Genomic DNA, 16,973 nt, shown 5'->3' with positions numbered 1-16,973 from the left:
AACTTGATAATACAGAACATTTATAGACAATAACAGCTCAAAGACAGAACTACGTAAATGAAAAACATCACACATAGCTTACATATCAGTACATACACACAAAATATCTAGGTCAAATAGCAGAGGCATTGTGCCATGAAGTGATACTTTATCTGTTTTTTTAAACCAGGTTCGCTGTTCATTTGATCCATCTGAGATAGGAGTTCCATGCAATCATGGCTCTATTTAAATTTGTTTGGGGACTGTGAAAAGAGCCCTGGTGGCATTTATGGTGGGGTAAGTGTGTGTAAGTTTACTGTGCAAACATTTAGGAATTTACGACACATTATTTCTTATAAAAAGAAGTGATGCAGTCAGTGTCTCCTCTACTTTTGGCCAAGAGAGACTGGCAGCATAGTATTGATATTAGCCCTCTGATTACAGTGAAGAGTAACACATGCCGCTCTGATCTGGGACAGCTGCAGTTTTTCTAGGTCCTTCTTTGCAGCACCTGACCACACGACGGGGCAATAATCAACATAATATAAAAATAAAGCCTGCAGGCCTTGCTTTGTGGTGTGTGGTGTCAACAAAGCAAAGCATATCTTTATCACAGACAGACCTCTCCCCATCTTTCCAACCATTGAATCAATGTCACATTGGCTCCGTGACTAAGATTTCTCATTGGTAAAAGAAACTGGGCTGTGCATTAAAGTAGGGCCAGTAGGCCTACCACAGACCATACATTTTCCTTAAAGAAGTGCAAGCATTTTAGCCAATGGCCTAAAATATACAGCTCTTTACCTAATTCAATTATTATTTTTCCGACCAAACATTTATTTCAATCAAGGTCTGGCTGACCAAGATATTTCAAAAACATGTCACATTGTATGTGTTCTGGCCTTCAAATAACAGGAAGATGGGGAAAAGCATGTCACATTGTATGTGTTCTGGCCTTCAAATAACAGGAAGATGGGGAAAAGCATGTCACATTGTATGTGTTCTGGCCTTCAAATAACAGGAAGATGGGGAAAAGCATGTCACATTGTATGTGGTCTGGCCTTCAAATAACAGGAAGATGGGGAAAAGCATGTCACATTGTATGTGGTCTGGCCTTCAAATAACAGGAAGATGGGGAAAAGCATGTCACATTGTATGTGGTCTGGCCTTCAAATAACAGGAAGATGGGGAAAAGCATGTCACATTGTATGTGGTCTGGCCTTCAAATAACAGGAAGATGGGGAAAAGCATGTCACATTGTATGTGTTCTGGCCTTCAAATAACAGGAAGATGGGGAAAAGTATCTAATGTGGGCCAGCCCACACCAACTCGGTTAAAAAGACCTCTAACACACATTGGGGTCAACCATAAAACGTTGACAAGACGAAAAGGGAACATGCAGTTAGACAGGCAGAGTGACAACAAACACGAAGAGAGTTAGAATGCATGTAGTTCTTATCTCTCATATTTCTGACAATGTTTTTATTTTCAGACGTTGCTTTTATGAAAAGTGAACAGTGCTTCTTCAGGTCCAGTGGCTGGAACTCCTGAAGATGGGGAAGTGAGTGACGAGGAAGAGACTGGAGAGATTAGAGTGACTGAATAAGGTCATGGGTCCATTTTGCTGCTCACGTCATCTCCCATGTCAGGGCTAACATTAGCACCATGGTGGTCAGCCCCAGTCCCTCATTGCAATAGGCTGCATCTACTAATAGAAGGAAATAAGTGTTAGTTACCTCATCTTCAGTAGGATGATATGTCTTACTTTGACCATGTAAAGAATTGAGTTCTCTTTTTTCCATTCTCTCTATGCTTACCAACAAAATTGTGTCTCCCCTTCTTAAGTCTGGGGTTCTCTGTTAAAACAGAGAAAACAAAGTAAGTCATGTGCATGAGGAGAGAGGGTAACCTGACACATAGAACCCTCACACACTCACCAAATACGATAAGCCGTGTGTATGTGTCTGTGGAGCCCAGAGGGTTCTGGGCAGTGCACCGAAACATGGAGCCGTTGAGCTTGGCCGGTACTCGCTCCAGCACCAACTCCCTTCCAATAAGATCCTCTCTCCCGTCCAGCAGAGGACCTCCCACTCTGGTCCAGGTGAACAATGGCTCAGGGAACACCATGTTCTGGGAAGTGCATATGGAAATAATGTGTGTAATGAGATTGACAACATTGCAGTCAGACTGTACAAGATCACTGATATGCAAGACACATTGACTCCCAAATAAATAGTATGTGATCAAGATGATCAATTGTGCGCCTTGCTAGCTCGCATTACTCTTACAAATTCCCTCAAACATGCGGAATGACTTTCATTCAGATGTATCTCCCAGTTGTATTATATAGTTGTAGCGCGACACCTGCTGGAGAAATGTTGTATTTTTTAAGAAGGTTTTCTTTCAATGATGGTGATATGTGGTTGTCTTTCATACAGTTGAATGTACTTACTGGTATGAATAATTGAAAAATAAAGCATTTATTTTGTACTCACCCCAGTGGATGAGATCTGGAGGCCCTGAACTGTAATGCGGACAGTGTCTCCTACTTTAGCCTTACCAGGCGTCATGGACAGTTTGGGGCCCCTGGGAGCAGCTAAAGGGAAACAAATAAAAAATATATATTAAAAAATGAATGTTACATATTTTCAATCTTTTAGAATTTTAACAAAACACTATTTTTCCTTATGTCTCAAATTATTTCTAAAGGAATAAATTAAGCATCTATATTCTCTGTATACTTCGCAAAAAGCTCTCAGCCTTAGAATACATTTTTATTTGAGCATGCCTGCTAAACCATGGCTGACTGGGAAGAACTGTTTTTGATGATGATGATGAAGTCTCCACTTTAAATCTAGTAATCCACTCAAACTAACTGATATGAGGTTCGACGTGTATTCATCATGAACTGATGCCGGTGGCTGTACTGCATACAGACCATGATTGTGTAGGTGTGTGTGCTTATGGAATTACATATGTAACTGTGCAGAAAATGGCTAATCTACTGTGAGATTTCTCGAGCATTTCTAAGCAGAACTAATGGATCCTCTAAAACAAAATACTCCATTAAGGAGCATCCTCATTAAGTGAGTCACTGCCTATAAACAGTTGCTGGCTGCTGCTGGATCCTGAGCTAAAGCAGTGATCAGGTTCTCTGTACTGTATATTCCTGTAGTTGGCTGATGCTTAAGGCTGGGAAGTGCCTGTTTTCTGCCATTACTGAATGCATTAGCTCTAAGTAGGGTTGTACATACACTGAGCACACCAAACATTAGGTACACCTTCCTAATATTGAGTTGCACTCCACCTTTTTGCCATCAGAAAGAACAGCCTCAATTTGTCAGGGCATGGACTCTACAAGGTGTCGAAAGCGTTCGACAGGGATGCTGGCCCTGTTGACTCAAATGCTTCCCACAGTTGTGTCAAGTTGGCTAGATGTCTTTTGGGTGGTGGACCAATTCTTGATACACAAAGGAAACTGTTGAGTGTGAAAAAAGCAGTAGCGTTGCAGTGGTTGACACAAACCGGTGCACCTGGCACATACTACCATACCCTGTTCAAAGGCACATAAATAGTAGTCTTGCCCATTCACCCTCTGAATGGCACACATACACAATCCATGTCTCAATTTTCTCAAGGCTTAACAATCCTTCTTTAACCTGTCTCCTCCCCTTCATCGACACTTCATAATGTTTTGTATACTCAGTGTATATTCCCGTTAATTCAGGAAAAATACATAAAGAGAATTTGAACTATTATTTTAACAAGCTATTATTTTAGAATGTTCTCTCCCCTTGCATCCCTAGCTCTGATAGGTTAATACAGACATGGACTCCTTGGGTAGCCAGTATTTGGGTGGCATTAAAAAGTGGGTTAATGTCCTCATGGAGGAGATATTTGGTATCCAGCTGATTGTCATGGTCTAATTTGGTACTCACACAGAGTGACCTCAGCCTGCATGGGCATGGACAGAGCTGGGTGCTTGACCTCGCAGCTGTACAGGGCGTCGTTGTCCAGCTGGGGGTTGAGGCTCCAGGTGAGCATGGCTCTGACCTCCATGGTGCCGTCGCTGGACACCTGCCGCCGGTGCTGGAAGTAGTAGAGCGGGTCAGTGCTCTGCATCCAGCGAGGGAACTCCCGGCTTACCACTGTCTCTGGGATCACCTCCGGGGTGGTGGGGCTGGGTTCAGACCCTTCCAGACTTCCTGGCTCCCTCCCGGCCCCTACCATCTTCCCCATCCCTCCTTTCCCAGGGGTGTCATGGTCCAGACGGGGTGGCTTCCCCTGGTCAAGCAGGGAGAGGGACTTCTTCAGCTTGGTGTCATCCAGGTCTCTACTGATCGGGGGCCTAGAGATCCGTAGCCCTGCCTGGCCACTGCCCTGGGATTTGCCCCCGCCACCCTCCATAATAGAGGGGTCCACCTCGATCAGCTCGCCATCACGCTTGAAGTACACCTGAAAGGATAAAGACATAGTATGAGCCCGTAACAACCAATCACACCCATCATTTCAAAAGTGTTTTTACTTCAAAACATATTTCAGTATGAGTACTGTTTGCATGTGGGCAAACTCACCATAGGGGCTGGCTTTCCTCCCATGACGATGCAGACTAGAGTGAAGTTCTGGGTGTCATAGCGACTGAAGGGAGCCGAGCAGTCTGCTGCCACTACAGAAATGGACTTAGGAGGAACTATGGAGGAAAAATAGCATAGAACCTGTGACTCAAAACGAGAGAACCATCTACATATAGGCACATTTTGCATCTAGTATTTTCAGAAGGGCTACATATAAAACTAACTGAAACATGAAACAAAAATGTCTGTACTGTACTTGAGGGCATAACGTTAGTCTCGTAGACCTGGTATACAAGATGTTAGTCTGGTATACAAGATGGACTCTCTTGGTAACCTTGATCGGGGGAGGGATTCCAGGGTGTCAGACAGACAACTCTCCAACAAATCACAAGGTAGACATGCCAGAACATCGCAATTCGAAACCAACGTTATAAGGCAAAACATTTGCAGTGGTTTAAGTTAAGTTAGTTGATGCAAACTAGCCACTTGCGAAATGCACTCATTCAAAATAACCTCCGTGATCTCCATCTTGCTAGATACTATTTTGTGTTGTATTCATGCAGATCAGGCAGTGGCGTGGTCTCTGTATGCCAAACTGACGTTCTATTACGTACAGACGTGTTAAACGGGAACATTGTGGGAGGCAACACGGATTTATATAAAAGACTATCAGAAAGTAGTCTCCTGTGCATTTCCCACATCTCAACAGTAGGGGGAGGCAGAGGTGATTAAAATACCACATGATCATATCATTATAGCGTTAATTCTCTTGAATCTTACCCATGACAGTGAGCACGATGCTGCCAGAGGCTAAGACCACCCTGTCTCTAGAGGCCTTGTCGTAGATCCCCACGTGGCACTCATAAGGCCCATCATCATCCATCTGGACCTCAGGGAGCCTGGCAGTACAACAACAAACCCCACGAAGATAATAGCCATATAGGTTAGGAGTTTTCCAGGTACTCAAAGCATTGAATAAGATCAGATAAAATACAATAAGATACGATAAAATAATGTAAGCTCAAATAAAATAAGCCTACACTTGCGAGTGAAAACACTGACCAATGTTCTCTTTCTTGAGGCTGCCGCCTACAGTTCAAGCTTACCGGACAGTTGATTGGTAGACCAAGTCTTCTCGTCTGCGGAAGTCCTCCATATAGGAGAAGTTGGTGTTGGTCATGGCATCATAGGTGAAGATCTTCTGCTTGGCACTGCCACCCTCTGTCACCTAGAAAGTGAAGGAATACCTCATATTACACAGCCTGGACATGTATCCACCTACTTGTAACACATGTGTCTACACAAAACACGATCTTGGTATTTGATATTTTATTAGGATCCCCATTAGCTGTTGCAAAAGCAACAGCTACTCTTCCTGGGGTAAACACAGAACATAAAACATGACAAAATAGAGAACATCTATAAACAAGAACAGCTCAAGGACAGAACTATATACATTTAAAAACGGCACACAGAGTACATATCAATGCATACACACAAAATATCAAGGTCAAATAGTGGAGAGGCGTTGTGCCTTGAGATTAATCCGTTTTTTAAAATCGATGCACACAGTTATTCTTTTCCAATTCATGAAGGCTAGAGAGCTTTGAAGCCTCTTCTTTTGCCACTTTAATCAGTTTAGTTAGTTGTTACTAGGTATTCATTTTATTTTGGAGGAGCTGGGAGCTCAGGGTGAAACAAACTGTCCGTGTGGACTACATTACATACCGCTACATACATTCATAGTTTAAGGAGCTTATCAAACCTAGTAGCTCTTCAGAAACCATTAGATATAGTACAGTTATGTACTGTATATAATGCACTCTCTCTTTGCATCAAAAGCTTTGATGCGTTTGTCAGCGTTTTAATTGAAGTGTCAATGGAAAATGTCAGAGAACAAAGCCGACCTAATCAAAAGCTTCTCCTAGAGGTAAACACAAGATACAGTATGTGCTGTTGCAAACAACCATACGCTTCGTACAGGGACATCAAGGCCACCCTACTCACCCGAAACCACACAATCTCTCGCAGGTTGCCATCTGTCATGAAATTGCACTTGAGCGTTACCGTGTCTCCAATGACAACGGGAGGGAGAGGCTCAAGAGTGACAGTTAAATAGCCTGTGGGTCAAAGAAAGAAGTAAAATATGTTACACACATGTTTATCTCTACAACATACAGTCCCTTCTATGAAACCCATAACATAGTCCAGCACAAAACTTGCTAAAGGCATTCATTAGACATAAAGTTGTTCTATTGTATTTTATGATTCTTAAAGACCCTCTTGTGTTTGTGTTACTATAGTTCTCAAATGACCATACCACCCTGTCTCTGGAGCATTTGAAATCAAACCTTGTAGGCTAGCTGTAATTACATGGATTGTTAATAGTGCACAATCAAGGCTAAATGGACAAACGTTTTTTTTCGCAGGCTATTACAGCTTTGGATAGGAATATTGTGTGCACACATTTCCCCCTTTTACTTTCATGATCATTATGGACTTGTTCATTCATTAACTGTGGTGCTGTACTAGTAGGTGTCCATATCTGTGTAAAGGTAGGGTGGCAATGGCAGCACAAGTGCATGTTTATGTCTCGCTATTTCTCCCATTATCGTGGTCTTAGTGTGTGCTAAGTGCTGTGGCTCTGGGTAAAAACTAAAGTATGGTCAACCTCATTCTCTCTGAGAATTAATGCACTGTCATTATGTGTTTTCATTTATAATAATTAGGTGGTTGCTTATATTTGTCTTATTTCCCATGTACAAGTGTGTATTATGTGCATGTGTGAGTTGGAAACTCCCCCTGAGACACCCTTAGAGAGTGGGGTCATGGCCAGTGTCTGCCATTATCAACGGTGACCCTGGAGCAATTAGGGTTATACATTCCTTGCTCTTGGGCACATTAATAGATTTTTCAGCTTGGTGATTGGAACTAGCCACTTTTTGGTTTCCTGGCCTAACGCTCTAACTGCTAGGTTATCTGCTGCACTTTCATCAGCGCATTCTGTGGCAGAAAGAATCTCACCTAGCTTTAGGGTAAGTAAATATTGTCAGTGTTATAGTGTTGTATGGGTCATTCCACAAAATGAGTCCCTTCTGCACCAATATTGGATTTTAAAAGCTTGTTATATTAAATAAAGTGCCATATCATATAGACCATATGGAAATATGGTCAATAAATCAGCATTTTGACATGTCCCTCTGTGGACTCTCTGTGACTTCTTTGAAGATTTTAACCCACTTAACCCCAACATTTCTCCAAGTTTTCACCGTCATTTGACAACATCATTTCTGAAGATGATTATTTATTTATTGTGATTAGTGATTCATTTTAAGCTAAAAGAGAGGGGAAGGTCAAGTGGGGGAAGGTCAAGTCATGTGTCCTCCGAAACATGACCAGCCAGGCTTCTTAACACCCGCCCACTTAACCCAGAAGCCAGCGGGACCAATGTGTCAGAGGAAACACTGTTCAACTGACGACTGAAGTCAGCCTGCAGGCGCCCAGGCCCGCCAAAAGGAGTCGCTAGAGCGCAATGAGCCAAGTAATGCGCCCCTGGCCAAACCTTTCTCTAACCCGGATAGCGCTGGGCCAATTGTGCGCCGCCCTATGGGACTTCTAGCCACAGACGATCGCAGGCTGTAGTGACACCGCAACACTGCGATGCAGTGCTTTAGACCGCTGCACCACTCGGGAGGCCTTAAATACATTTTCCTAAAGAGACATTGAACCTCTAATAGTCAAATCAGGTTCTACTCTTTTTGACAATTTTCTGGTGTTTTGTGGTGGAAACTGAGTGGGTCGAGCATAACACGTCAACCCTGTTACCCATAGGTAGACAGGAGAGAAATATTTGAACAATTGCCCCTCCCGGTTGTACACAACAAGCTTCCATTCCTCCTGTTACAAGGGGATTTATGGCTTATTTAAGGTTAAATTGTCAACCCTGTTACAGTCAACTCTGTTACTTTATTTGGCACTTAATTAGGCATTTCCTATAGTCCTTTTTGTTATTTAACCTCTTTATATAGTAAAACATGTTTTTTATTAAGTTAAACATGTGCTCATCAGAGGGCCTCTCGGGTGGCTTAAGGGTGCTGTACTGCAGCGCCAGCTGTGCCATCAGAGACTCTGGGTTCGCGCCCAGTGCGGCTTGGTTGGGTTGTGTATCGGAGGACGCATGACTTTCAACCTTTGTCTCTCCTGAGCCCGCACGGGAGTTGCAACGATGAGACAAGATAGTAGCTACTAAAACAATTGGATACAATGAAATTGGGGAAAAAAAGGGGTAAAATGTATAAAATTAAAAATTTAAAAAACGTGCTCATCAGGACAGAATGTTAAAATAAGTTAAATAAACCCAAAAGGACTTATAAACAACCTATATAATAATATATAATAATATAATAACCTATATAATAACACCAGGGTGTACATAGTACAGATTAAATCTGTAGGATCAGGTATCCACGATGACCCTTGACTTTTTGGCATGTTGAGTGTGATGGTGTGATGGCCCAGGACTGATCCCAGAGCACTTAAAGAGACATAAGCGTAGCACAGTGCAGGGCAGCTGGTAAAGAGTGTAATCTCCTGTTTCATACTGCTACTCCAATATAGAATCCCCACCCCTCCTCCCACCTTGGCCTCTACACCCTGACGTCAAGGTGGATTATTTTTCCTCATGTTTTTCCGCTAATCCCCCATTTTTCCATCGACAGACCCAGGAGAGAACTGGAGGGAGCTTTATACTCACAAACATTTGAAAAAGAAATAAAGAAATTGCAGCATTTTGGAGCAAAGAGAGCTGCCATTCAACCATGTAAGCGTGAGCCCTGTAGGTGGAGGCAAAAATACTTGACTCAGGTGTTTTTATGATGTCAGTTGACATTTCTTAAAGGGGCCCTTCCACTAAGAATATACAATCCCAATCAGAGTTGTATTTATAAGGGTTTCTTATAGAACAAGGTAGTCCGTCCCTATTTAGGTCCGTTTTCTTCTGTTTGGTGACTATCGAACATAACCTAACTATTGAGGCTGTCAGCTACATCCTCCTCATCAGTTACTGTTGGTGAGGTTAGGTCTTGAGGGCCCAAATCTGACCAGAATTAAGCTTGCGTAAATGAAAAGTAATTACGTTTTTATGCCTATTCTGACCTTGAACTTAAGCATGAGAATAGCATGCAATTCAACCGCTATTCCTTGGGGGTGGAGATCTAATAAATGAAGGTGTGACAGAGGATGTCTAGAGATACACTGTATTCTGACCTTGACTTCATTTCAGAATAATTCCACCACCTTTATGTGTGAGGAAACCATGAATAATGTCTAGCGAACCTACCGGTTACAAGTGGGAAAAGCATCTAGGCCTACTTATTTTTTTCAGATAGAAATTATACCATTCTCCATGCACTGTAATTTACAACTTGAAAAGAGCTATTGATAAGAGCTGGGTAAATTAGTAATCCGTTTGGATAAGGGAATTGTAAATATAAATGACATATGTTTTAGATATATTTTACCTTACAATCGCTGGAGACAAATGTGAAACCAGTCTTATGGCAGCAAACTGAAGCATATCAGCATATCAACTTTCCCACAGTAAAGTTTATGAAATGCTGTGCCATTATGCAGAATTTAAATTGTACGGCCATTTAACTTGCAGTTTCTCTGTTTTCTATTGTTAAATATTAGCCTCTATCATTATCGATTTAAAGGGATGGCTTACGATAAATGTACTGAAAACCCTATTGAATGAAAACTCAACAAGACAATCTGTTAGCCAGCAAGTGGGAGGACTTTCAGGTAGCCAGCCACACCTGCAGATTACTCATTTATTTGTCTCCAGCGACACGACTGAATTAGGTAACGCCTCGATCCCACCGATAGTGTCATTGTGTTTTGGTACATCAAAAGTACTTTCATTTCCAATGGAATACTGCGTTTCCAGCAGAGACAGCTGCAGTGCGTTCTATATGGTGCATACGGTGGATTTATCAAAGGTGTGCATCAAATTGTATCCGTAGACAGCTTGAATGAAATGGTACCTGAAGGTGAATGTTTAACTTTTGTTGCACACATATCCAGATGATGCTGCATACCATTTTGAGCAATGACACTGTAGGTGTGAGTATGAATACCAAATACTTACCAAATACTGAGAAGTGCCTAGGAAAGGTATGCGTAGGAATGGTATGCGTAGGAAAGGTATTCGTAGGAAAGGTATGCGTAGGAAAGGTATGCGTAGGAAAGGTATGCGTAGGAAAGGTATGCGTAGGAATGGTATGCGTAGGAAAGGTATGCGTAGGAAAGGTATGCGTAGGAATGGTATGCGTAGGAATGGTATGCGTAGGAAAGGTATGCGTAGGAAAGGTATGCGTAGGAATGGTATGCGTAGGAATGGTATGCGTAGGAATGGTATGCGTAGGAAAGGTATGCGTAGGAAAGGTATGCGTAGGAATGGTATGCGTAGGAAAGGTATGCGTAGGAAAGGTATGCGTAGGAAAGGTATGCGTAGGAATGGCGTAAATTCTTATGTCAGAATTGGTTCCTGAATGCATCACCATTGTCTTACGCAGTTAACAAAAGGCAGCGATAGTCCCTACTCACCCAACTAGAGCCCAGACTCACTATATTACCACCAGGAAATATAAATGAATGCGAGTTAATGATGAATGGTTTAAGTACAGTAGTTTTTGTACTTACAGTTGAAGTCGGAAGTTTACATACACCTTAGCCAAATACATTTAAACTCAAGAACTTTAAGAATGCGAAATGTCAGAATAATAGTAGAGAGAATGATTTATTTCAGCTTTAATTTCTTTCATCACATTCCCAGTGGGTCAGAAGTTTACATACACTCAATTAGCATTTGGTAGCATTGCCTTTAAATTGTTAAACTTGGGTCAAACGTTTCGGGTAGCCTTCCACAAGCTTCCCACAATAAGTTGGGTGAATTTTGGACCATTCTTCCTGACAGAGCTTGTGTAACTGAGTCAGGTTTGTAGGCCTCCTTGCTTGCACACTCTTTTTCAGTTCTGCCCACACATTTTCTATCGGATGGAGGTCAGGGTTTTGTGATGGCCGCTCTAATAACTTTTGAAGTATACTTGAGGTCATTTTCCATTTGGAAGTCCCATTTGCGACCAAGCTTTAACTTCCTGACTGATGTCCTGAGATGTTGCTTCAATATATTCACATAATTTTCTCCCTCATGATGCCATCTATTTTGTGAAGTGCGCCAGTCCCTCCTGCAGCAAAGCACCCCCACAACATGATGTTGCCACCCCAGTGCTTCACGGTTGGGATGGTGTTCTTCGGCTTGCAGCCTCCCCCTTTTTACTCCAAACATAACGATGGTCATTATGGCCAAACAGTTCTATTTTTGTTTCATCAGACCAGAGGACATTTCTCCAAAAAGTACGATATTTGTCCCCATGTGCAGTTGCAAACCGTAGTCTGTCTTTTTTATGGCGGTTTTTGAGCAGTGGCTTCTTCCTTGCTGAGTGGCCTTTCAGGTTATGTCGATATAGGACTCGTTTTGCTATGGCTATGGATACTTTTGTACCGGTTTCCTCCAGCATCTTCACAAGGTCCTTTGCTGTTGTTCTGGGATTGATTTGCACTTTTCGTACCAAAGTACCTTAATCTCCAGGTGACATAACACGTCTCCTTCCTGAGAGGTATGATGGCTGCGTGGTCCCATGGTGTTTATACTTACGTACTATTGTTTGTACAGATGAACGTGGTACCTTCAGACATTTGGACATTGCTCCCAAGGATGAACCAGACTTGTGGAGGTCTACAATTTATTTTCGGAGGTCTTGGCTGATTTCTTTGGATTTTCCCATGATGTCAAGCAGAGAGGCACTGAGTTTGAAGGTAGGCCTTGAAATACATCCACAGTTACACCTCCAATTGACTCAAATTATGGCAATTAGCTTCTAAAGTCATTACATAATTTTCTGGAATTTTCCAAGCTGTTTAAAGGCACAGACAACTTAGTGTATGTAAACTTCTGACCCACTGGAATTGTGATACAGTGAATTATGAGTGAAATAATCTGTAAACAATTATTGGAAAAATGACTTGTGTCATGCACAAAGTCGATGTTCTAACCGACTTGCCAAAACTATAGTTTGTTAACAAGAAATTTAAGGAGTGGTTGAAAAACGAGTTTTAATGACTCCAACCTAAGTGTATGTAAACTTCCGACTTCAACTGTATGTATTGTATATAGTTTTTTTTGTGATGTGGTTTTCATGTAAGCCCTTGGGCTTCAAACCTCACCTGCACATCTTTTTAAAATTTGTTTTAATCTGTATATCACTTGTTTTCTTTGGTGCAAATAAATGTAACTAAATTAAACAGTAGAAGACCCACTGCAAATACCCAGGGTGCACTTCATCTCATGTTAGTGCGCTACAATGAACAACAAGCTTCTCAGGCTCGCTCCGTCTTCTGAGCAGACACCATGACAGACAGCTGTCATCTACTGTATCTAACAGAGGACATTGTAGGCCTTCAATACAGTACACCCAGTCCAATTATTTTGAATTATACGGTGATCAGAGAAATAAACACTGGCACTGTTGTGAGACTTGATTCTTCTGAAAATAGGCACATTCAAGGCCTAAGCTTATGCTTGAAGCCTGCAAGCATTGACTCTGCGAAGGAGGAGGTCGTAAATGAAGCACTGACAGAAAGCTAGCAAGGAGATTACTTTCTCTCTCTCTCTCCCACTCACAGACCAACTTGATCTCACGAGCCGCTGGGGGTGGAGTGCCATTTGTCTGGCAAGCGGGACTACAGAGCCAGACTCAGATCCAGAGACACACAGATCCAGGCAGACACACGTGCAGACACACACGCACACACATGTGACAGAGCAACTTCATTAGGAACTGCATTCACTGAAATCACAATTATGCTCTCCCTCCCCTCCATTTCTATAGCATATATTATTGCCATATGATGGGATTGAAATGCTATACTTACATGTTATCACAGATCCTGATTGCAAATCATGTTACTTATATTAGATGCTTGAAATAATGCATATCCGCAATGTTTTGTTGGCTTGCATTCTGTCAGGTCCTAGAGCCTTGGGACAGTGGCATTTAATCATTTTAGAGTACAGATTACCTGTAAAATGGGTCAGCCAAATAGCCTTTATCCCTCAGATAATCAATCAAAAACTGGATTGGGTAACTAGGATTGTGACATCATAGCCTCACTAGCATGAGACAACTTTTAGCCTATTTAAGTCAAACATGCATTCAACGAGTGTACTCAATGTACAGTCTACAGAAATTGCTGTATGATACAGTGCATCTCCTCGTGGACAAACTAATCGTTTTGGATGGCTGTCAATACCTTGGAACTGTTTACGGTCAATCTAGGCTAGTGTAATGAGTTTCAAATATGTAAAACAGGTAAATTTGCAGCCTATAATCATTGCAATGTCATTTCAATCTGCAGGCTTTAGAGCTACAGCCTAACACAGAAGTAAATGTGAAATAATGTGAAATATATAGGTTAGTAAAAATGGTCTACAGCATGGAGCTTTAGAAATAAAATCTAAACTTTTTAGCTAATAACAACAAAATGCTCCATGTAGTACAAAAAACGGAGACATACCAACAGCTAAATCCAAAACATATACGAGGATACACAGAGAAAACGCACAAGTCATCTTCCCCGTTCGTGTCGTCAAATTGACACTCCATCTGTTTTTCAGGCGATAAATCGTGGATTAAGTGCCATCCACAATGTCCGCGGCACGGGGTCTGGTCCCCATTCGGAACGCTTCATTCTGCACCGAAACGCAGAGCTACTTTTCTGTTTCTGTCAAGCGACCAGTGAGAAAATAAATCCTCATCCCGATATTGCTTCCAGAATAGTGTGAGGATTAAAAACTACAACAGATTTGATGTGAATAAAGTCTCATCACTCTTTCGCGCTCTCTCAACACACGCTTACGCGTGCGTGCGTGCGCACACACCTTGGTGCTTCCCCTCTCTCTCACATTACACATATATATATATATATATATATATATATATATATATATATACGGTACCATTCAAACGTTGACACACCTACTCATTCCATTGTAGAATAATAGTGAATACATCAAAAACTATGAAATTTCACATATGGAACAATGTAGTAACACAAAAAAAGTGTTATAAAATATAATTGGATTTGTTTATTTGAGATTCTTCAAAGTAGCCACCCTTTGCCTTTGCACAGCTTTGCACACTCTCGGAATTCTCTCAACCAGCTTCATGAGGTAGTCATCTGGAATACATTTTAATTTCAAACAGGTGTGCCTTGTTAAAAGTTCATTTGTGGAATTTCTTTCCTTCTTAATGTGTTTGAGCCTATCAGTTGTGTTGTGACAAGGTAGGGGTGTTATACAGAAGATAGCCCTATTTGGTAAAAGTCAGCTCAAATGAGCAAAGAGAAACAGACCATCATTAGACATGAAGGTCAGTCAATCTGGAAAAGTTCTAGAACTTTGAACGTTTCTTCAAGTGCAGTCGCTTGGGCCAAGAAACACGAGCAAAGGACATCAGACCGGTGTAAATCTGTCCTTTGATCTGATAAATCCAAATGTGAGATTTTTGGTTCCAACTGCATGTCTTTGTGAGATGCAGAGTAGATGAAAGAATGATTTCTGCATGTGTGGTTCCTACAGTGAAGCAAGGAGGAGGAGGTGTGATGGTGTGGGGGTGCTGGTGACACTGTCAGTGATTTATTTATAATTCAAGGCACACTTAACCAGCATGGCTACCACAGCATTCTGTAGTGATACACCGTCCCATCTGGTTTGCGCTTAGTGGGGCTATCATTTGTTTTTCAACAATGTCCCAACACACCTCCAGGCTGTGTAAGGGCTATTTGACCAAGAAGGAGAGTGATGGAGTGCTGCATCAGATGACCTGGCCTCCACAATCACCCCAACCTCAACCCAATAGAGATAGTTTGGGATGAGTTGGACCGCAGAGTGAAGGAAAAACATCCAATAAGTGCTCAGCATATGTGGGAACTCCTTCAAGACTGTTGGAAAAGCATTCCAAGCTGGTTGAGCGAATGCCAAGAGTGTGCAAAGCTGTTATCAAGGCAAAGGGTGGCTACTTTGAAGAATCTGAAATATATTTTGATTTGTTTAACACTCTTTTGGTTCCTACATGATTCCATAGGTGTTATTTCATAGTTTAGAAGTCTTCACTAATATGCTACAATGTAGAAAATAGTAAAACCCTTGAATGAGTAGGTGTGTCCAAACTTTTGACTGGTACTGCATATATACACTGAGTGTACAAAACATTAAGGACGCCTTCTAAATATTGAGTTGCACCCCCCCCCCCCCCTCACCCATACCCCTCCCCAGATTTGTCAGGACTCTACATGGTGTCGAAAGCGTTCCACAGGTTAGCTGGCCCATTTTGACTCCAATGCTTCCAACAGTTGTGTCATGTAGGCTGGATGTCATTTTGGTGGTGGACCATTCTTGATAAACACAAGAAACTGTTGGGCATGAAAAACCCAGTAGTGTTGCAGTTCTTGACGCAAACCGGTGCGCCTGGCACCTACTACCATACTCTGTTCAAAGGCACTTACATATTTTGGGTTGTCCATTCACCCTCTGAATGGCACACATACATAATCCATGACTCAGGTCTTCAAAATCTCCTCTCCTTCATCTACACGGATTGATGCCACTTGTTAAATCCACTTCAATAACTATAAGGGATCATAGCTTTCATCTGGTCAGTCTATTCCATGGAAAGAACAAGTGTCCTTAATGGTTTGTACTCTGTATTTATTTAATGCATTTTAGGATACATGTGAAATATAAATGTATTTTGTATGCATTTTTAAATGTATTTTAATGCTTGACATACATTTGTTTGTAAAAAACTTTTCAAGTATTTTTTTCGACACACACACCATGTCCCCCTCAGTGTCCAAGATAATAATAGTAGTCTGTTAGCTTGTATCTCAACTGCCTCCCCAAAGGCATTCACTGAGTTGGCAAAAATCAGCAAAAGAGCTTGTATCAGACCATGATCTCTTTATTCAAATAACAAAGTAACACACTGTAAACACACTGTCCAAAATAAGTACCTGTCAAGCATAAAGTAGCTGAGACATTCTTTCCCTTGGTGCTTTTTCTTCTTCTTCACATCTTCTGGATTATTGAAATGGAAAACAGGACATTAGACAAAATTCTCACAGAAAGACAGGACAAGATGTTATTACACAGTATGTTGATCATCAAGTTGATTTTAGAGAAATGTTACATATAGATTTATCTTTTTCCCCCAAAAGCGGGATACCTGTCAGTGTACTGTATCTCTACTTTACATTAAGTTAACTGGTAACACTTTACATGAACGTACCCTATAAGGGGGG

General features: G+C 41.6%; 1 protein-coding gene across 2 annotated transcripts; it reads right to left on the bottom strand.

The window, feature by feature from the left end:
- Positions 1-3: 3 nt before the first annotated feature.
- LOC115102207 (immunoglobulin superfamily member 21-like) lies at positions 4-14,550 on the bottom strand. 2 transcript variants are annotated; one of them, XM_029621885.2, is made up of 10 exons: positions 14,190-14,548; positions 6,561-6,673; positions 5,660-5,781; positions 5,334-5,452; positions 4,554-4,669; positions 3,918-4,434; positions 2,475-2,575; positions 1,917-2,109; positions 1,797-1,835; positions 4-1,687 (listed from the first exon to the last, which is right to left on the bottom strand). In XM_029621885.2, exons 1-10 carry the CDS (start codon positions 14,242-14,244, stop codon positions 1,608-1,610), a joined length of 1,455 nt encoding a protein of 484 aa, XP_029477745.1. In that variant the 5' UTR covers positions 14,245-14,548; the 3' UTR covers positions 4-1,607. The 2 variants fall into 2 exon arrangements, with proteins under 2 accessions (XP_029477745.1, XP_064861438.1); XM_065005366.1 differs by having other exon boundaries at positions 1,598-1,687; positions 1,797-1,825; positions 14,190-14,550.
- Between the last annotated feature and the right edge of the window lie 2,423 nt (positions 14,551-16,973).

This window comes from Oncorhynchus nerka, linkage group LG20, assembly GCF_034236695.1.
Source record: "Oncorhynchus nerka isolate Pitt River linkage group LG20, Oner_Uvic_2.0, whole genome shotgun sequence".
NCBI lineage: Eukaryota > Metazoa > Chordata > Actinopteri > Salmoniformes > Salmonidae > Oncorhynchus > Oncorhynchus nerka.
The sequence above is the reverse complement of the archived record's forward strand: the minus strand, read 5'-3'. Positions and strand labels throughout refer to the sequence as shown.